Source organism: Taudactylus pleione, unplaced genomic scaffold (genome assembly GCF_031769625.1).
Source record: "Taudactylus pleione unplaced genomic scaffold, aTauple2 ptg000639l, whole genome shotgun sequence".
NCBI lineage: Eukaryota > Metazoa > Chordata > Amphibia > Anura > Myobatrachidae > Taudactylus > Taudactylus pleione.
In genome coordinates, this window is record NW_028285041.1 from 420,866 (window position 1) to 442,894 (window position 22,029).

General features: G+C 40.7%; 1 protein-coding gene across 1 annotated transcript in view; it reads left to right on the top strand.

The window, feature by feature from the left end:
• WDR70 (WD repeat domain 70) overlaps nt 1-22,029 on the top strand; it is a 369,233-nt gene that overhangs the window by 226,351 nt on the left and 120,853 nt on the right. Inside the window, exon 10 of the mRNA XM_088454999.1 lies at nt 8,895-9,069. Within this exon, the coding sequence (XP_088311125.1) occupies nt 8,895-9,069 (175 nt within the window). The remainder of the gene's footprint in view (nt 1-8,894; nt 9,070-22,029) is intronic.

Consider the following 22,029-nt stretch of genomic DNA (forward strand, 5'->3'; position numbering starts at 1 on the left):
AATAAGTGTTGTCAAACATAGACATTTTTTGTAAGAATTATTTCCAATAAAGATAAATAAAAATTCAACATGTTTTAAATCATAAGACCCATCAGATAATAGAATTTTTTTCACTGCTCGTAAACCCCAGTCATGGGAAAAAAGTCATAACCAGACTAATTCTCCAGTTAAACTCACTCTTAGTATGAGCCAAAAATCTGTTCATTATTTAGATGTTGAAATTTGTCTGGTTGATGACAAGAAGATTACAACTACTGTCTTTTCTTAAGAAACTGACAGAAATTCATTGTTGCAATACCAGAGCTTCCACCCAACCAGTCTGGAAAGGGGTCTCCCTTATTCGCAGATGGTGAGGAGAATTAATAACAATTTAGATAAGGCTATAATACAGATTGAGTCTAAAAATTTCTAGCACGTGGTTATTGTAGATGACTTAATGACTATGAAATCTAGGGTATTATCCTTAAATAGACAAGATCTTCTAAAAGACTACCTTGGGTTAATTATTTTAACCCTTTATCCCCACGGATAAATCGGATATCTAAGACACATTGGCCGCTAATTACTTCTGAAAAGGAGCTTAATTTATCCAACATCTCTTTAATGTCTTGTTATAGCAGAAGTATAAATTTAAGAGATATTCTGGTAAAAGATATTTTACCTTCCCAGAGTCACAAAACAAACACTTTCTGGCAAAGAAAAAAGTGGGGTGTTTTAGATGCTCATGTATAACCTGCAGATATCTAATACCTGGCGATGTTTTTCACCATCCACACTCAGGATCTAAATTCTATATTAGATTCCATCTTGACTGCAACATTGTATATGTTGTATATTATTAACCTGTTCCTGTGGTCCTTGTTACGTGGGGAAAACCCAATGTAAGTTTAAAGAAAAGATGGCGCTCCATCGTTCTGCGATTAGAGCAGCCCTCCAAAGTGGAACGAGTGATCAGCCGGTTGCTCTGCATTTTGCAACAGCAAGTCATAATTTTTCGACTTTAAAATATCGCATGATAGATCTGTCACCACCCCTAAGTAATGGGGGAACATGATCAGGAATTTTATTAAGACGTAAAGCATTTTGGATTCACAGGTTGGAAACTATTAGTCCAAAGGGTTTAAATGAATCCTTATCATTAGCTTGTTTCAATTAAGAATATTCGGAAATTGACTTGCTTCAATTATGCATATTATGTTATGGACAACACTGCTATTATGTATTCTTATGATCACCTTTAGGGTGTATGTATTGAACCATGCTATATGTAATGCTCCGGTTTGTACTATAATTATATATTATGATTATTTTTTACGGATCTTATAGTTCAATAGCCTTTGATCGCTTTACATGTGATGCTACCTCTATGTTCTGATGTTTTTTATTGGACTATGTATTGTTCTTATGATATTTACTCTATTTTGCATTCAGCTACAATGTATATTTGGTTACCATGGTGATTGGATACACTGAACTGAATCACATTAGGTGCTTGCCGCATGATTGTGATGACGTCATTGACTTGCGCCACCGGACGGGTGATGGGTCCCGTTTCCGGTATCTGCAGTCTTTTGCACATGTGGGTGAACTTATATAAGATAAGACATATTTTGTATATCCTGACGAAAGTGTCAATACACTGAAACGTTGATTTAGAAAGGAACTCAAGTTGTCCTACTTTGCCGAATGCCACACCATTGCTTTTCATTTTATGTCTCTATCTATGAGGGCACCGGCTATAGCTACTATTGGTGTGACGTAGTGCTGGATCCTTGAACAAAAAAAATATATATATATATATAAATATATTTATATATATATTTTTTTTTTTATTAACCACATCATTTATATTTATAAATCAATATTAATGTTATCAATATATCGGAGTAACCTGCTACAGACTGTGTGACTGCACTGTGCTCACACTGTGGCATCTCCATCCAATCACGGACTATCCTGCTTAGGTAAGACCATCGATAGTTATTAGTCATCCATGGTTATCTACTGAGGGCCGATGATTTTGCCAGTGATGGCAGAGATCCAATGACTCTCTGTCATTAATGACAGACTAGGACCCGATGGTCCACCACCCCCTCCCCCCATCGATACAGAGTTTATCCCTGCCCCTGACTGCCTGCTAAGCCCCGCCCTTATTCTGATTAGACGTGACTTGTGATGGTGATCCCCCCTGCAGCGGTGGCCATTGGGGTGAGAGGGGTTCATCAAATCATCGATAATTCTCCGTAGATGGTTTAGTGCTATTGACGGTAATCACTGATGGAGCCGTCGAGGGTGACCATTGATGAACAGCTCACCAATAGCCATCCCTAAACCTTCTACAGACTGTGTGACTGCAAGGAGCTCACTCTTACACGAGCAACCAATCACAGACTGACCTGCTTCAAGGACAATGGAATTGCACTGTGATCACATTGTGCCATCAACATCCAATCACAGACTAACCTACTACATGGATTGATAGCTACCAACTGTGGGGTCCCGGGAGATCTCCCAGACATTCTGGGAGAGTATGCATGGATTGTGTGATTACATTATGAATATTTACAACATTTTATGATCTAGCTATACAATGTAAAAGCACACTGTAATACTGCTCCCTTGCTTCTTTTTTTCCTGCATTAAAAACATGCCATTAAAATAATATATAGTATATTATTGTCAAAGCTACTGATATTTGAATACCATCTGTACAGAAATCGGGAAATATATTGGTTTGTAGTTACTTGCTCCTCTAGAGACACAAACACAGGCTTTCCCTAGAGTGTCATTGTAGTTCAGTGTGTTTAAGTTGTGTGTTCATTTGGATAATTCAAACCATCCGGAAGAAAGTGAATTTGAGTAAAGAAACAGCGTTTACGATCAATCAATCGCGTTATTGTTTTCTGGCAGAATGTTTGTTTTGATATGTAGTTTTTAAAACCAGCTTAGATCTAAAGCAAAAGTTAGTGAATTAATGAGTCTAGATAGGTTCTCTGTAGCATGTTTCCTTTTTGTTTTATAATTGTGTTTGATTATTGTAAAAATTGCCAGAAAAACATTATTTCTCTCTAAGCCGCTGCTTGTTTTGTATATTTCCAATTTAGTCTGCGCATATATACGCCAACATGACTGTAAGCCCTTTTAGTAGGAAGCAGGATTACCACCATTAGATTATAAATAGCCATTCACATTATATATATATATATATATACATATATATATATATATATATATATTCAGTACTGTGCAAAATTTTTAGGCAGGTGTGGAATGCTTTAAAAATATGGAAGTGATAATAATTTATTTTTATCAATTAACAAAATGCAAAGAGAATGAACCGAAGAGAAATTAAATCAAATCAATATTTAGTGTGTGCACCCTTTGCCTTCAAAACAGCATAAATTCTTCTAGGTACACTTGCACACAGTTTTTGAAGGAGCTCGGCAGGGAGGTTGTTCCAAACAGCTTGGAGAACTAACCACAGATCTTCTGTGGGTGTAGGCTTGCTCAAATCCTTCTGTCTCTTCATGTAATCCCAGACAGACTCGATGATGTGGAGATCAGGGCTCTGTGGGAGCCATATCATCACTTCCAGGACTCCTTGTTCTTCTTTATGCTGAAGATAGTTCTTAATGACATTGGCTGTATGTTTGGGGTCGTTGTCCTGCTGCAGAATAAATTTGGAGCCAATCAAACGCCTCCCTGATGGTATTGCATGATGGATAAGTACCTATCTGTATTTCTCAGCAATGAGGACACCATTTATCCTGACCAAATCCCCAACTTCATTTGCTGAAATGCAGCCCCAAACTTGCAGGGAACCTCCACCATGCTTCACTGCTGCCTGCAGACACTCATTATTGTACCGCTCTCCAGCATGGTTGCATTAGATAGTTTCTGAATCCTGAGGGCTAAACCTGCATAGAAATGTAACACCGAAGGTGGGTACACACTGGACGATGTGTCGTTCCGTTGGGCCAACATATCATACCACAATCACTTGTTCCGTCCTTCAGTAACACGAATGGGGCCGCAATCGATATCTTCAGGTTTGATGTGCAGCACATCAAAGCTGATGTCATCGTGTTCAACCGCGGGAGCGCGCATATCGTGCATGCACAGTGCACAATATGTCGTCCTGATTTGGCCAAATGGTAACAACATCATCCCAGTGTGTAACCGGCGTAAAACTAATTCCCAAGACTCAGTGGCAGCGCCTGGTACACTTAGGGCCTGATTCAGAGATGGACGCTAATGCGATGCCTTCTTACCTGCGTGCATCGACTCATACCTGCGTAAATATCGGTAACATCGCCGCACATGGATCTTGGCCATGCGGCAGGCCCGACCTACTGAAGCCTTGGGGGCTCTTTAGGTACGCAGAGCTGCGTATATGCACTCGCAGTGGCTAATTTGTGCCCGCCCGTGTAACAGCGTTTATACGGACAGACACGCCGGCGGTTCTCTGACCACCCCCCGTCACCACCCCCAAACACTGACAATTCATCACTCACTCTGCGGTGGATTCCTATGTGCTTCCGTGATCAAAGAGCAATCGAAGTGCACGAGCAGTGCGATTTATACGCATGCGCGATAGCAAGCAATCGCTCGATTGCGTGCGTAATCGTCTTTGCGTTTGTCTCTGAATCAGGCCCTTAGATCATACTTGCCGACTTTTCGTTTTTTCTCTACCACTACGGGGGCTGGCTCTTCAGGTCATTAGTTCCTGCCCCGTCACAGCAAAGTGCTTTCAATTGCAGATCTGTGGGGAAGGGTCGCGGCTAAAATTATGTGACTCTATCATATTGGCCCCACCTCCTCTCTACAGACCCACGACTCCCGGTATAATTTCCCCATCCTGCCCACCTCATTAGGATCCACCCGCCTTCTAGGAGAGTAGGTGATTACGCCTTGGTTAACAAGTTAAATAATATTTCTTTAGTATGAGGCCGGTCATCTCTGGATCTTGTAAAACTCACATATTGGGACTGATTCTTAGTTGGCAGCAAAGCAGAATCTGAAAGTACATTTGTACCTTGGCAAACCTTGTTGCACTGCAGAGGGGAAAATTTAAAATGTGCGGAGAGGTTAAGATTTGGGAGGGACTTTTGTAAGCTCAAATCTAAACTGCAGGGGTCTAATATATTTAATGGAATCCATTTTTTGAAAGTGGATTTATCCTGTAAATGTTGTGAATGGGTGGGCTAATTAAACGACTACTGTACGCTTGAGGGAAGAGAGAATACGATTTACACGCCTAGGTCAGGTTTCCTGCGCACCCTTGCACAATGGGGCGCTGTGTTATTATACACCGGATTCCACTATCTTATATAACGGGTTGGAACTGATTTCTAGATTCTGATTATTGGACTCTTCCCAGCTTCCCCAATATAATCTCCTCAGGGCCGTTCTGCAGGAATATTTCATTCACTGTAGTGTGTTTTAAGTGACCGGGAATCGCTCTCCTGGCAGCCATAAAATTATTTAATGTGTTGTGCAGATGTGAACTGTATATTTCTATATTATCCTATGGATCTTTCCTCTTTATATGTCCTCCTTATCCAGCTTTATTCTTATTTATGGGTTAAAGTGATGGCTGTTTTAATAGGACTCATCTTTTTTATATTATCTATTATATTGTCTATTCACCCTTTAGATGGTACAGGATGTAGCGAGAAAAGTACAGTATGTGTATTTATGTATTAGAGAGAGGCCTCCATGTTCTGCACGAGAAGTCTTTTTTTGACTTTTTGGTATTTTATGGCATCATGTTTTGGTATACTTTTTATGTTTGCTTATTGTTTATATTTCACTATATTACACAGCGCTGTACAGGGATACATTTTAATAGTTCTCTTTATGCTAATGGTGCTACAAAATCTTTCCCTGGTGTATATGCGTGCGACCGAATGTGCAAGGACTGAGACGGCCACTAAAATGCTGCATGGTGTTTCTTTAAAATCGCCATCGTGGTGCACCATAAAAACTTGCACCAGCTCTATGGCTCTCCGTCTGAATATATGGCGTCCTATGTGAGCGGTTCAGCGTCTTTACCTGTAGCTGCTTTCATCAACACACCCATAAGATGCAACATCTCGGTGCGTCTTTGTAGCCACATACCAGTCACTGTCCACTGTCTATCCCACCGAGAGTGGAGGGGAACGAGTACTAATAAGTTGGGACCCCGGATCCGACGCTTCTCCCCCTCCCTATACTTGTCAGTAACCCAGGACTCGCTGCTGTGTGCTGGGCTGCAGTGGGACCACGTAGACTACTGCCGCTAAGCAGCAGCAGTCTCCTCTCTTATGTCTGTGCAGGGGTGGGGGGAGGCAATCACACTGATCCCCCCTGGATTTGGCCCTGGCCAAGGGGCTCATGGCACACCCTCTTCGCGGCGCTGCAAATAGATATTTTTTATTCTATGGGGGCCACACCTCCTGCAAGGCCACACCTCCGGCTATTAGACCACACCCCTTAGGGCGGCTCTCTACGGCCCTGACTGTCCTAGAACGCTCCTTACATTTCTGCTACCTTGTACCCAAATCTGTACTGCGATATACAAATTCGGGACGTATGCGCAGTGCGACACAGGGTCTTACATTACCGCTGCATCATAATGAGGCCCAAAATGTTATTCTGCTTGGGACATATTGTTGCATTGAGCAGGGACTGCTGCGGCAGGACCAGATACAGCGATTTAGGTAAATTTAGCGGAGAAATAAATCCGCAAAGCAGCTGTATCGATATTGCTCAACCACAGTGTATGAGCAGTAATTAAATGGCTGTCTCCGATATTAACAAGTTATCTCCTATATTGGGCAACATGGTAAATTGTAATATTACCTCCTAGTAGTAATATCAGAAAGTGACAATGATAAAGATATCTACTACGTATATTAAATACTAAATATAGAATTCACCCATATACTATAAAATGTATGGGACTAGATTGCAGGACCATATAAAGTACTCTTTTCTAATGAGAACCTGAAATCTGTATATTAATAATAATAATAATAATATTATTTTGTTAGTTAAAAGCATACCCCGTCTATTACTCTCCTCTAGCGTGTTCATAACCCAAAAATATGAGCGAGCCAGACGTGACGGGGCCACCTCAGTAACGTGTGAGCTTTGTCCAGGACTTCTCAGATGAAATAGATTTTTAGATTTCCTAGACTGCCTAATGAAAAGGAAAATCGCCACGTAGTTAATTGGCGTAATAGTTTTAATGGTAGTGAAAAGTAAACATGATTAGTGCTAATTACCAAACAGAGAGATTGATGACCTTGTGCGCACAATTCTGCCCATGAACTTGCCGTGGAATCCGCTCCAGAAGGTATATGATGGATGCTGTAAGGGGTGAATGATAATGATTAGAGTCTGTGATACAGCACAGGGGTTTCCAGCTACATGTACAGACACCATGTCAGAGCGGCTGCGTTACTGCGGTAATGGTGGGGGCAGCACTAGGCAGCTTGAAATAGAAAGACAAATACGTAAATAATGTTTCTGTTGCTTTTCTTTCTGCTCAAAGCGACCTATTTATTTTAGCTTTGTTTTTTAATATTATATATACTCCGGACTTCTGCCATCTGCAGTGTAATCCTTTGAATTAGGCCTACAACTGGACTTTAAACATGCCAAGAGCAGTGAGAACCAGAATTCCAACTGTGGACAGACTTATTGGGGCTCATCATTTATGATATGGGGGTCTATGTACTAAGCAGTGATAAGTGACAGAGTGAAAAGCGATAAGTCTGTGATAAGGTGCCAGCCAATCAGCTCCCAACTGTCATTTTTCAAACACAGCCTGTGAGATGACAGTTGGAAGCTGATTGGCTGGCACTTATCACAGTCTTATCACTTTTCACTCTGTCACTTATCACTGCTTAGTACATAGACCCCATGGGGTCTTCTGATTAGTATGAGCAGATCTTTATGGGTAAATTTACTAAAGTGAGAGTTTTTAGAAGTGAGTTTGAAAAGTGATGTTGCCCATAGCAACCAATCAGATTTTACTTACCATTTAACTAGCATCTTCTAGAAGATAATAGCTAGAATCTGATTGGTTGCTATAGGCAACATCACTTTTAAAACTCACTTCTAAAAACTCTCACTTTAGTAAATTTACCCCTTAGAGTCTACTTTCAAACAATAACAACGTTTAAACAGTGTCCTGTGCACTTTTGTTGCTCTGTTCTTCCGTGCCTGAAAATGTGCTATGATATTGCATTGAATTCCAGGCTGTTGGTCCTATATTGCAGAGTGTGTACTCCAACCTCAGTTGGATTATTATCGGTTGTGTTGGTTACATGTCTTTTGAAGATGGCTGCAGATCAGCCTAAGGGGTATATTTACTAAAGTGCAGGTTTATAGAAATGGAGATGTTGCCCATAGCAACCAATCAGATTCTACTTATTATTTATCTAGCACCTTCTAGAATATAATAGCTAGAATCTGATTGGTTGCTATAGGCAACATCTCCACTTCTATAAACCGGCACTTTAGTAAATATACCCCTATGTGTGCCGCCATCTCCCAACTGCGTTAACAGGCGCCAGTCATGCTGGGAAGTGCGGTAGAATCGGCCTGTGTATGGCCAGGCTTAAACTGACTTAAAATTTAAAATTCAATATAAAATCTCCCTTGGGCAGTGTATGGTCGCTTGTATCAGGATTTCTGTGGTCTAATTTTCAGGACAGAAGCTAGGAGGCCTACGGTATGTTTTTTTTATTTGATAGAGTATTGTCTGTCATGTTTCAAGCCTACTTAATAGCTAATATTAAAACACGTTGATTTAGAAGTAGGACACGATAATGAAGATAACATTTACGTAGCAATTATGTGCGTCAACCTGTATTAAAATAATTCTTTACCTTTTCCCTCTATAGAACTGTCCGGACATGGGACGTTTCCAATGAAAAGAAGCACAAAAGTATTTTTAAGCCAAGATCTGCACAAGGCAAACGCGTGATTCCAACCTGCGCCACCTACAGTAGAGATGGCAAGCTCATAGCCGCAGGATGCCAGGATGGCACCATACAGATCTGGGACCGAAATATGAGTGTAAGTTGTAAGACAGTATCTGTATACCACAGCATGAGTGCTTGAGTGTTCTGTACTTACAGGGTAAGGGGTCTGTACTGTACGGGGGAAGGGGTCTAATAGCAGTAAACATTGCTATGCCAAATGGACATATCTAAGTGTTGTTTTTTCTGCAATTAGCATCGTTCAACCCAAAAACCGCACTACCCGTAATCTAGGTTCATTCATTAGTGGTGTCATTTGGTCCAGTCTGTGTGTCGAGACTGTACGTGTCACTGAGCCTTTGCCAGGTCACACATTTACTAACTTGCTAATTGCTGTGATGTCACCGTCAAGTTTAGGACAGGTCTGCAATGGTAATGTGCCAGTGTACAATACTCTGGTGTGGTTTGTCTATAGACAATAAAATGTGTGTGGTTTGTGAACTGGCTGGATCTGAACCATACATTACAATGTCCCAGAGTGGCTGTACATACAGTACATTAATTGTTGACTGGTCTCTGTTAAATTGGACAGCAGCAAGCAAAGAAGCGCAGGAGATATTTCTTGAAAAACAGTATGTTTTTGTAACGTCATATACTAATTATTTCATTGAGAGCCTAGCTGGGTCTTCTGTCATCTGAAATCCTTGGGACTACTTTTTCAGTATTTTGGAACAATAATCATTGTCCCTGGCCATCTTATTACATTGTTTATACAAGGTAATTGTCCTAGGTCTTTGCAGTTTTATAGGTATCTTATCTTTTGTCCAGAATGCTGGTGACTTAAGTTTTTTTTCCCCCCGATGATTATTCTATAATTTGGTGCATAGCATCTAAAATCTGTCCTTCCCTGCACTGCTCCTGGCTTTCTCTCCTTCATTCAATCATTTAGCAGAGCTCCTCATAGTTACTATAGGAGGAAACATTACATAATCATGTGTCATCTCTTCCTGGCATTGCCTATTCTGCCCAGTGTAATCCTGTGTAGAGAGACAAAAATGGCTGCCTCACCTGGGTCCATTATGTGTAGGAAGAATAATCCTTGGAATTGTTGATCCAAAATGGCTGCCACACCGTTTTTATTGTGTTTGTGATTTCTGTAAAGCGCCTTGAGCCCTATTGGAAAAAAGCTAGATATAAATAAAATTATTGATAGCGTGTCTGTGTATAAGACAAAATAACTAAAATACCACAATCATTTATTTTCTTTGATGTCATTTGAAACATTTTGGATGACAGGCCTCCGGGTTTATGTAATTATATATAATTATTATTATTCTAGCAGTTTGCGCTAAAGCTTACTTGTAAGTAAAACAATTTAGCCATTTTTGTCCACAGGGCCCAATTAGGAGTAATGAAAGTTCCAGGCTGTGTTGAGGTGGCAGTAGTTCCTTTGGGGCACCAATTGTACTTCTCATGTGAAGTTACCAATTGGAAAGGAGGGAAGATAGGCCCCCACCGGAGCAGTATTTTAAAGCAATATTGATATTTTCAAGTCGGGTATACTTTAGTCCCATACCAAAATTATAATGTATACAGGCTTATTTCAACAATTATTTAGGCCCTACCTCATTCCTGTTGGAGTTTTTGCAACAACATGTAAATCAATCGGGATGAGTATGTGAATGCAGGAGCCAGCTTGTTGACAAGATGAACACGCTACTTACTGCATGTTAACCAGATCGACATTACAACTGGTAATATGCTGGTTATGCAGCATGTTTAACGATGTACTTGCAATCTGGTTAATAGCTGTAAGTAGGGTGTTAATCTTGTTGACGTCCCGGTGCCTGGTTTCCGGAATCAACATATTCACTGTCAATCTTGTAAGCACTTCCCAGTCATTAATTTGCTACAATATGGAGTAATATTATAAAAGAAAGAGCTTCCTCTGCGCTAATCAAAAAAGAGAGCACATATATAAAAAACCACCTATGGCCCGTATTCAATTAGAAGCGAAAAGTCAGTTGCCGGACTTTTCGCCATCATCGCTGGTTTTGGGTGCGAAAAAGTATTGCGCTCGTCCCCGCTTAAGCCCTTATTCAATTCCAAATCAGCGAAAACGGGACCCGGCGAAACGGAAATCGGCGAAAAGTTCTGTCAGTTTTGGGAAAAATCAGCCTGACACCCCCCCAAAAGATGCACTGACATGGGGGATCACTCTGGGTACCCCACGAATAACCCCGCTGAAGGTATTTGGCCACTTTAAATGGTCTCAATAGGTGCTATTTTGCGTCTTTAAAAAAGTGGTGAAGAATAGCCAGTTTGAGGGTTTTTGGGGGAAAATAACTAGTCCCATCAAATTTGGGGTACATGAAAATGGGTACTAGCATATTTTGAAGTTGCAAATGTGAAGTTTTAAAAAACGTGAAAAATCCACCTACCTGCAATAAAAAACAACAACTGGGGCATACTTGGGAACCCCGCTGGAGTCTATTTCGCTAGTTTTTAACTTTGCACCCCAACTTTGGATTTTTCGCCCCCAAAACGAAAATACTTTTTTGGGGTGTCCAGAAGTCTTTTTTTTTTTTTTTTAAATGTTGACGCAGTTATCCTTAGGGAGGCTGTCCCATGGGTGCTGGGTGTTCTTTTTTTCACGTACCCCCAAACCCCAATTTAGCATTTTTTTTCGCCGGGTATTCATAGGCAAAACTTTTTCGCCTATTACATTGCATTGCGTTTTTGCACCAGCGAAAACACGCTACAATTTAATACAGGGATAAGTTGAAACCGGCGAAAATTATGTCATCGGAGAATAAGTATCGCCGAAACTGAGTTTTCGCTTCTAATTGAATACGGCCCTAAGTGTATAGTTAAATAGGAAATAGCAGCTACTTCCAATTGGGAATAAGTGAATCAATCCACCCGTTGAACTGCAAACAACAAATAGAAAGGAAATGTGGAACAGCGCTTATGGACGAACATTGTCTTCGATAAAGCCTCCTTTATATGGGGGGGGGGGGTGAAACTAGTCCGAGGATCTGTCTACGCTGGTTTTTAACCTTCTTCTTAGCCCTTTGGATTTTTTACAAGTACTCTCACGTTGCCTATTTGGATATCTGGTTGAGCAGCGGTGCCACTGTCACCAAACGCCCGTTTGGGAAATAGACGCTGCAGTGCTGTATTGATTATTTAGTTGAGAGAGAAACTACAGTATATCCTGGTTTCGTAATCAATCCCTTCCTAAGGGCAAGCCAAGTGAGGTGACATTGGTGATTTGTACCCTCTTTGTTAATTTTAACATATAATTTAGCCAGCCAGAGTCACTCAATGCTAAGCAGAGTCTGATTAGCAGCCAGCACTGCAGCCCAACACCCGCCCCCGCCAGTCCCCACAGCAGTCCGTCCGTGGCCCTCACCTCTCGCTGATTTGATTGGCGCACTGGTGACAGACCCGCTGGTCTTAGCAGCCCAGACAGCACAGTATCACTGGCTCACACATCGCCCGCCTATCCCCGACTTCCCGCACCTCACTGTTTCGGCAGCAGGACCACCCCCATTCCACCGCAGGGACTATTGTTACAACACTGATCCGGAGTGGATAGATAGAATTGGTCATCATTTACATAGAGATGGCCCTTAAATCCAAAGCATTGGAGAAAAGCACAGCATTAAGGACTGCGCCTAGTGATAGAGGTTGTGAATCCAGAGAAATGATCTTGTAGGACAACCAGGATAGGACAGGGTCTTGAAGGCCAGTTTCAAATGCAGCAGAGAGATCCAGGAAAATTAGAAGTGAGTAATAGGTTTTAGACTTATCACTGATCAGATCATTGGCCACCTTGGTCAGTGTTAGGAATGAAATCCTGACTGAATTGGGTCCATGTATGTTGTGTGATGAAGTTAGAGTGTTAGGCTAGTGTTGGAAAGTCTCTAAAGAAGCTTGAAAGGGCACAGGAGTTGGGAGATGAGATGCAAAAGAGTTTGGATCAGAATTATTTTTTTTGTTTTTCAGAATAGAAGTAATCACTGTATGCTTGAATAACCAGGGAAATATACCAGTGGGGAGAGAGAGATTACAGATATAGGCCCTCATTCAGAGCCGTACGCTCAGAGCAGAGCGCACGCTCTGAATGAGGGCCGGCCTCCATAATTATGGAGCATCCTCCTGGACGCTCGTATAGCTGTGGGTTACCACCCACAGCCTATACGAGCGTGCAGTTTGATGGCCGCGATGGTCTTGACCATCGCGACCATCGCCACTGCGAGCCGGAGCCTGCGGTTGAGGTTTTCAACAGCAAGGCCCGGAGTGATTTTGGCTCTATCAGAGCCAAAATCACTCCCACTGACATCACTAGTGATGTCAGTGGGCCGGCTTCTGATGGTAGGCGTTCCCTTGGGAACGCCCCCGTCAGGGAGGCACGCCCACCAAAGGGGGCGTGCTGTCAATCAACATCGACAGCACGCACCCTTTGATCAGACACAACGAGCGAAGGAAAGTCCTTCGCTCGTCGCGTCTGGCGCATGCGCACGACGGAGCTCCCGCCGTAGTGCGCATGCGCAGTGCACAACATCGACCCACTTGCGAGCGGACAGCCGCTCGCGAGTGGGTCTGAATCAGGCCCATAGTGGCTTCAATCCCCTAAATAGTAAACAGATTGTTCTAGTTTTAAATTTTAATTTATTATTTGTCTTAAGTTTTAAAAAAAAGAAAAATGTTGCTTACATAAGTATAACCTCTCAAGACTAGTACTTGGTAGAACCACCCTTTGCTGCAGTAAGAGCTTTAGGCCTGTTGGGTTAAGTTTCTACCAGGTTTGCAGATAGTTTGGGACAAAAAAGGAATACCAGCGCTAATCAATAATTATGAAGCTAATACCACAAATATCCATGGACAGTTGATATCAAATAAAAGTAATTTAATACATAGTAACAATTCTCAAAAAGGCATCAAAGATGCATAATACATAAAAATAATGATGTACAATAAAATTGCCACGAATATTAGTATGAATGAACCATAAAGTAAGTTCCTTAATAGGTACTCCCTCCAGAAATTACACAGTCATGTGCTGGGTGAATCAAGATGTATGACTTAAGGTGTCCCTTAGGCAATGAAATTACCGGTATATGTAAAGGGATGGTCACAGTCCTTGGCGGCATGCAGCAGCCATTGCAATATTGTTCAGGGCTGTAGTGTTCCACCGGAGAATGGTTGTGACGCCAAAGTAAACGGGTTGATAAGTCCAATACATGAATGCTGCCAGCAAGTTGGAAGGAGTATAATGGGATCTATAGGATCAACGAGTTTCACTGGTTAAAATTGCATCCAGCTTCCTCATGAGCAAGACTGTTTGGGAATGTTTTTTGCCCATTCTTTCCTTCAGATTTGCTTCAGATTATTCAGTTTGGTTGGATGATGCTTGTGGGCTGCAATTTTCAATTAGTACCAAAGATTCCCAACTGGATTGAGATCAGAATGTTGACTTGACCATTGTAGAACATTCACCTTTTTCTGAACTCCAGTGTTGCCTTGGCCCTGTCCTTAGGATCATTGTCCCATTAAAAGATGAACTGTCCCCCAATCTTGAGTTTTCTAGCAGACTAATACAGGTTGTCTTGTAGTATCTCCCTGTATTTTGCACCCGCCATCGGTCCTTCTGTTCTAACAAGATTCCCAGTTCTCACTGAGTAAAACCATCCCCATGCCATGATGCCTTCACCATACTGTTAGGAGGGTGTTGTCTGAGTAATGAGCAGTGTTAGGTTTATGCCTCACATAAGATATTGATTTGGGGCTAAAAATCTGCATTTTTGTCTAGCAAAAAAAAATCTCGTCTTACATTTTAGCATGGTCACTTTGATGTATACAGAATGGAAATTAAAAATTACCCTTGGGTGCTGTCACAGGGGTTGTCAGTCTCCAAGCCTAGACTAAATATGAAAAAAGAAAGAAAATGGAGAAAGCACTCTAAGATAATATGTTAAATTCTTCGTGGTGATGATATAAACAGACTGACCATGTCATTGTGGTCCAATTTATGGCATAAAGTTACTCAAGGTCCAGTATTTAACAGAAATAGTGTTACTAGATACTAGTGGAACAGTGGATCCATACATTCCTTAGCAAGGCGATATCGCAGATGGTATGTGGCTGATAGTGGTAACCACTGGGTAATTTGAAGAAAGCAATGTTCTGGTCCAAGGTAAAAAGAAAGCAGAGTCCAGTGGGATGATCGCAAGAGGCTTGACGCGTTTCGCTGAGCTAATGGCACTCAGCTTCCTCAGAATTCTGAGAGTGTTGTCTCCTTTTCTTTCAGTTGTATGTAGAGCTCTTAATATGGGTGACTGGTGAACCTTTACTCCAGTGCATAGTTAGCCTCTCTGTGGCTTCCTTAGCATGATGCTGTGTTTTGAGGGACTGTCTTGTCCAAGCAGTCCTTGGGTGGCATGATGCAGCTTCCTTTTCCTCATAAACGATCCAACAATGATCACTGGTATATTATTTTGCAGCCTTTTCCTATCTTGAGCTTTACTATATCTTTGGTTTTCATCTTCACAGCTTTCCTTCAGATTCACAGTATGAACAATTTTATTTGAATTAGTAGGTCTTTTATTGACTAACGCTTGACCTTTTTAATGGTACAGGGGTAGTGGCTAATTGAATGCCAGTTATTTGGGCAAAATCTTTCACCTGTGTAAACTTTTTCTCCTCAAAAGTCTGCACACAATACCCCATAATGACAACGTGTAAAAAGTTTTTTTGAGATTTTTGTAAATTTAATTAAAAAAAAACATAAAACCATAAGTATTCACAACCTTTGCTCAATACTTTGTTGATGCACCTTTGGCAGCAAGTACAGACTCAAGTCTTTTTGAATATGATGCCACAAGCTTGGCACACCTATCTTTGGGCAGTTTCACCCATTCCTCTTTGCAGCATCTCTCAAGCTCCAGCAGGTTGGATGGGAAGCATCAATGCACAGCCTTTTTCATATCTCTCCAAAGATGTTCAATCGGATTCAAGTCTGGGCTCTGGCTGGGCCACTCAAGGACATTCGCAGAGTTGTCCTGAAGCCACTCCTTTGATATCTTGGCTGTGTGCTTAGGGTCGTTGTCCTGCTGAAAGATGAACCGTTGCCCCAGTCTGAGGTCAAGAGCGCTCTGGAGCAGGTTTTCATTCAGGATGTCTCTGTACATTGCTGCATTCATCTTTCCCTCTATCCTGACTAGTCTCTCAGTTCCTGTCGCTGAAAAACATCCCCACAGCATAATGCTGCCACCACCATGCTTCACTATAGGGATGGTATTGGCCAGGTGATGAGCGGTCCCTGGTTTCCTCCAAACATAACGCCTGGCTTTCACGTCATAGAGTTCAATCTTTGTCTCAACAGACCAGAGAATTTTGTTTCTCATGGTCTGAGAGTCCTTCAGGTGCATTTTGGCAAACTCCAGAAGGACTGCCATGTGCTTTTTACTAAGGAGTGGCTTCCGTCTGGCCACTCTACCATACAGGCCTGATTGGTGGATTGCTGCAGAGATAGTTGTCCTTCTGGAAGGTTCTCCTCTCTCCACAGGGGATTGCTGTAGCTCTGACAGAGTGACCATTGGGTTCTTGGTCACCTCCCTGACTAGGGCCCTTCTCCCCCGATCACTCAGTTTAGACGGACGACCAACTCTAGAAAGAGTCCTGGTGGTTGCAAACTTCTTCCATTTATGGATGATGGAGGCCAATATGCTCATTGGGACCTTCAGAGCAGCAGATATTTTTCTCTACCCTTCCCCAGATTTGTGACTCGAGACAATCCTGTCTCGGAGGTCTACAGATAATTCCCTGGACTTCATGCTTGGTTTGTGCTCTGACATGCACTGTCAAGTGTGGGACCTTATATAGACATGTGTGTGCCTTTCTAAATCATGTCCAGTCAACTGAATTTACCACAGGTGGACTCCAATTAAGCTGTAGGAACATCTCAAGGATGATCAGTGGAAACAGGATGCACCTGAGCTCAATTTTGAGCTTCATGGCAAAGGCTGTGAATACTTATGTACATTTGATTTCTTAGTTTTGTTTTTTTTATTAAATTTGGAAAAATCTAAAAAAAAGTTTTTTACACGTTGTCATTATGGGGTATTGTGTGTAGAATTTTGAGGAGAAAAATTAATTTATTCCATTTTGGAATAAGGCTGTAACATAACAAAATGTGGAAAAAGTGACGCGCTGTGAATACTTTCCGGATGCACTGTATATGCAAGAAGCATTTTTATTTTTTTTTATTTTATAAATCTGCAAATAATGAATTATGAGTTTGACATTTTACTTTAAGGGGTCAATTCATTTAGGAGCTAGTGGCTCCTGCAAGCAGTTTTTACTGTGAATTTGCATCATCAGTTGGATTTGCATAACATTTTGCATTGTTTTATTCTTAAAGTAGGAAGCAATATCTTGAGCAATGATGGTTTTCTAAGAGTTTGGGGTAGTGGATTAAGGACTGATTTGCATATAATAAGGAGACATTTGCTTAGAGACAAGGGGGTTTATTTCCGAAGCGTCAGGTTGTAAAAACCCTGTGCTTCTGGTAGTGTATATGCCAAACCTTTAAAATGGCAATGCTTTTACTAGCAAGACACGGCTAGTAAAAGTATTGCCCTTTTAAAGCTGAAAAGAACTGTGGAATATGTGTGCGCTATAAAAATCAGTTATAAACACGTTCAGAAGAGCCAGGGTTTTACCACCTGACACTTCATAAAGAAACCCCCAGGGGGGTAGATTTACTAAAGCCTCTACAAATGAAAAGTGGAAGTGTTGCTATTAGCAATGATATTTTAGCTACAGTAACTCTACCCCCAGGAAAATTCCCAAAATGTAATTTTTCTCCCCCTTTTTCTTCCTATGAAGTATAGATATTTCCCATGTGGTATACTTGAAAATAATTTCACTTAACTATTACCTCCCGGTATCTATCTACTTATAGCTCTGGCCACTGGCTATGATTTAAATATCTTCCTTTAAATAATTGGCTTGCTGAGTAAGTGGGATCAGGCTGTAATAAAATATAAGACGTATGTGTCATAAAAGCTATTAGTGTCACAATAGTGCGCAGGTTTAGCGAGGTGATGAAGAGAGGATGGGTATTATAAAGCTGGTGCCGTCCAGGATTTCGCGGTCTGGTCATTTTCATCGCCCCTGGACAGGGTGAATGTCAGGGCCAAATCCTTTCCCCAAATCTGGTTTTCATCCTCTTGCTATCCTCCGCTATGTATATACAGCACTGACATTCTGCTTCTCTGTCATGTGCATGGTTCTAGCATTATCAGTGAACGCTGAAGACCACCTTACTGTATTTTCTTTTTCTTTTTTTTTTTCTTGCACGTGTGAAGTATTTCAACTTGCGTCAGTGGTTTTTCCATTCAATTCCGTCCAGCGCTGCTAATTTACTGATCACCCGTGTTTTGCTACCGCCGTTATATAAAATGTAATTAAGAGAGTTTGCCCATTTCACTTAGTATTTTGTGTTTTGCTGAAACTGCTCATAGGAGCTGAGCTGCTAAAATCCTATCCCAGTTACAGAGGTCAGGAAAGCTATTGGCTTGTTACAACATGGTGATCTTTAAACCTGGCCCTTTTTTTATTTTATTTTTTTTATATGTCTATTTTATCTCGAGAAAATATTATTTATTAACTGCAATCTAAAAATATGTCCTGTCTTAAATAAACAATTTTATGCTAAACCCATTTATGGTAGAAGTTGGGATCAGTATATTTATTTACACTTAAAAATTAGGAGTGCAAGTTTAAATTAATGTTAAAACGTGAAGTTATTTTTGAAGTCTGATGCATTTTATTTTCTGTACGGCTCAACCAGTATCAATCAACGCTCATCTGTTCCACTGATGGCTTTTTAAATGTGTATTTTAAAATATTTGATTTTTGTCTAAAAACTATATATATATTTATATGTTAAATGTTAAAAGCTTTAACAAACAAATCGGACAAAATATCTGGAAGGAGATGGTGTCTGTAGGTTAAAGATTGGGGGGGGTGCTTCCAGTTGCCCGACACTACTATATATAAAGCCCCAACAGAGGTACACTTATTTTATTATGTATTTTGCGGTCAACCTTGACAAAGTTTTTAGCCTTTGATTACTATTTGGCTGTTGAAATGTTGCCTTGACCAATCGTATACAAGCTCTTTTTGCACAAAGTTAGAAGTCCTTATTGGGGAGAACAGACATTCTATGGATTCGTGAGCACTGCTTGGACCAGTTTGGCAACACCATGCTCATAGAGCCTAATCAGGGTTGTCTAATAGCCAATGTAGAACTACAAGCCTCATGATACATGTAGTTAGAACACGGCTGGAGAGAACACTACAATAGAGCACATATATGTTCTCAATTTGCTTGGCTGTCTCTGGTGAAGTTCTGTGACTCCATGCTTTGAAATATAAACTGTCCAGACACAAACTAGCTGCTGAATTATTTCACTGCCCTCTGGTACACCAAGATCTTTTCCAATACATTTTTATTATAGTATGAGTTTTATTTAGCAACTGTGTACATGTAACTGTCAGCCATTTATATAGTGTTGATGATTTTTGTGCATTGACACAACTCATCAGACCCCCCTGTCTGCCGTCATCTGTGTTGATATCATAATCTGTGTAAAAATTTTGCCAACAATTAAAAGCTTTAGAAAAAAAACTCTGTAACATCAACTGAAGCTGGAGGTATTGTGGTGTTTAACGTCATCAAATATAATTATTACAAACTACCAGACTTACCGTTTAAATTGTATTGCAGGCTGGGTTAATAATGAATAGAGTTTGTGTTTAGACTGTCTGTGCTTGGTATGTTAGGACATTTTGGAATATGCTGTGGTTATTGGAGTTCAAGTCCTCTTTGCATTTGGGTTGTGGTACCGTAATGCATCCAAGAGTAGAGATGCTGTAGAGGTGGGAAAGGGGTGAGTTAAAAAGTGTTCCTATCTTTTCCTAGCAATATGTTAAAAGTTATGAAAATTGGTTATCTTGGTTATCCTTGTAGGAATACCCTGTTCTCCTATTTTGTTTTTCAAATCCTTGACTGGTGAGCAGTAGGGTAAAGCTGTGTGGCATCTAGTTGTGCAATGGCCCTACGCATTTCGTCCCATTAAGGAACTTCTTCAGCAGCCTATTAATGCATTAACCATTGCGTTATGAATATTCATGAGAAAATGTTTTTGTTTTCTGGTAAATTTAGTCTTGTACATCACAAATGTATTTGTTATTTGTACAGTGGTCAAATTGGGACAGTATATGCCATACCGCCTTTTATTTTAAATTATTTATATAGCACATTGATATTCCACCATGCTACTTTTCTACTGCTTTTGTTGCAAAACTATCAAATTCCATTTATCTACATTTTCCATACCACCACTTCTAATGTTCCACTTTTGTTAACCTAATGGCTGACCCAGTCACAAAATGGCTGACTACTCTAATGCTAAGGTCAAAAAATGGCTGACTTTACCTTGTTTAGCTATGTACTGAAAAGGTTCAGGCATATATGAGAAAATGATCAGTAGCAAGATTTTTCTTCCTCTTTTTCATGTGTGGCAAATCTACAATATAGCCCACACACATTTACTACTTATATATGTGTCATCATGCAGGCTACTGATTAGATCTTAAATTATAATACTGTTCATCCCATTTCTTCGGCCTCTCTGTTAAATTATTTTCCGGTAATGACTCAAGGCTTATAAAGCTGTAGCAGGCATCACCCTGAAATGTTATACCATCTGTACAGTGTCAGCATACCCCCAAGAAGCCTCTTCCTTCAGCAGAATTGCTCTTCTTTCATAGGATCCCCCACTTTAAGGAAGCCGTGATATATTATTCAAGATTATGAAACCAAACCTGAGTATTTAAGCAATTCTAAACAAAATGGTTAATGGTGAGTGTTGAAGAGATAACAGGACCACCAGTAGCTCATTCTATATATATATATATATATATATATATATATATAAAAACTATAATCCCGTCCAAATGATGTGGAAAATCCCCAGGCTACCGGCTAGTTTTTCTTAGTACATTGTTACTATAACGCTGTGTAGTTCTCTGTCAGGAATAAATATTTAAACAAGTGTGTGATTACATTTGATCAGTTTATGGGCTAGTTAAGTAATTTTAAGTAATGTTCTTCCTTGCAGTTTTGTTTTACGGTTCTACATAAAGGAGGTAATCATTGCTCTTGCAAGTCTCTTGATGCTTTACATTTTGAAGGTTTTTTTTAGTGAACAATGGATACACTCTGTTTATCCTAATGGTGCATTCACACAGTCAGATTTTTCTTCAGATCTTAACGATAACGATTTAAAAAATCGTTCAATCGTTCATATCTGAAGGAAAATCTGACATATCTCACATGTATGAACGATGCGCGTTCCCTATGGTCAGATAACGATATCTGATGTGTTTGCAGTCAGTTTTGGACGATTTCAGTCATTTTGATGCAGTCAAAAATCGTTCATTGTTCAAATCGTTGGTCAAATAGTTCATCAAATTGTTCAGATCGTTCAATCGTTCATCTGACATATCTGACAAATGTGACCGTGTGTATGCACCTTAACATGTTCAATTTTGAACCTGAATCGACCCAGGTCTTGCGTATGTCTGAAAATTCCAACCCGGGTTGACAGTCCTGGGACCATGACCCAGGTCGACGACCCAGCTCAAGTCTGAAAGGTGCGACCCAGGTCTTGATGAACAAGGTCACACCTAAAAGGAATTAATTGGCCGGAGACGGTAGCGCTTGGAGATGACATCTCCAAGTGCTCGATGAATGCTGGAAGACTTTGGTCTGGTGTAAAGTGTCATCACCCATGTGTGAAAGGGGTAACCACAGCTTTAATCCGTGCTCAGTGTCCCGGGTTCCGAGCCAAATTGAAGTTGGGATTTTATGTCTGAAAGGGGTATTAGTAAATCGAACTGGTTGGAGTAGGCATTGTCAGAAACACAGCACTACATTGTAAAGACTTGCGAGCCACAAATTAGGGTTTGGAATCAAATT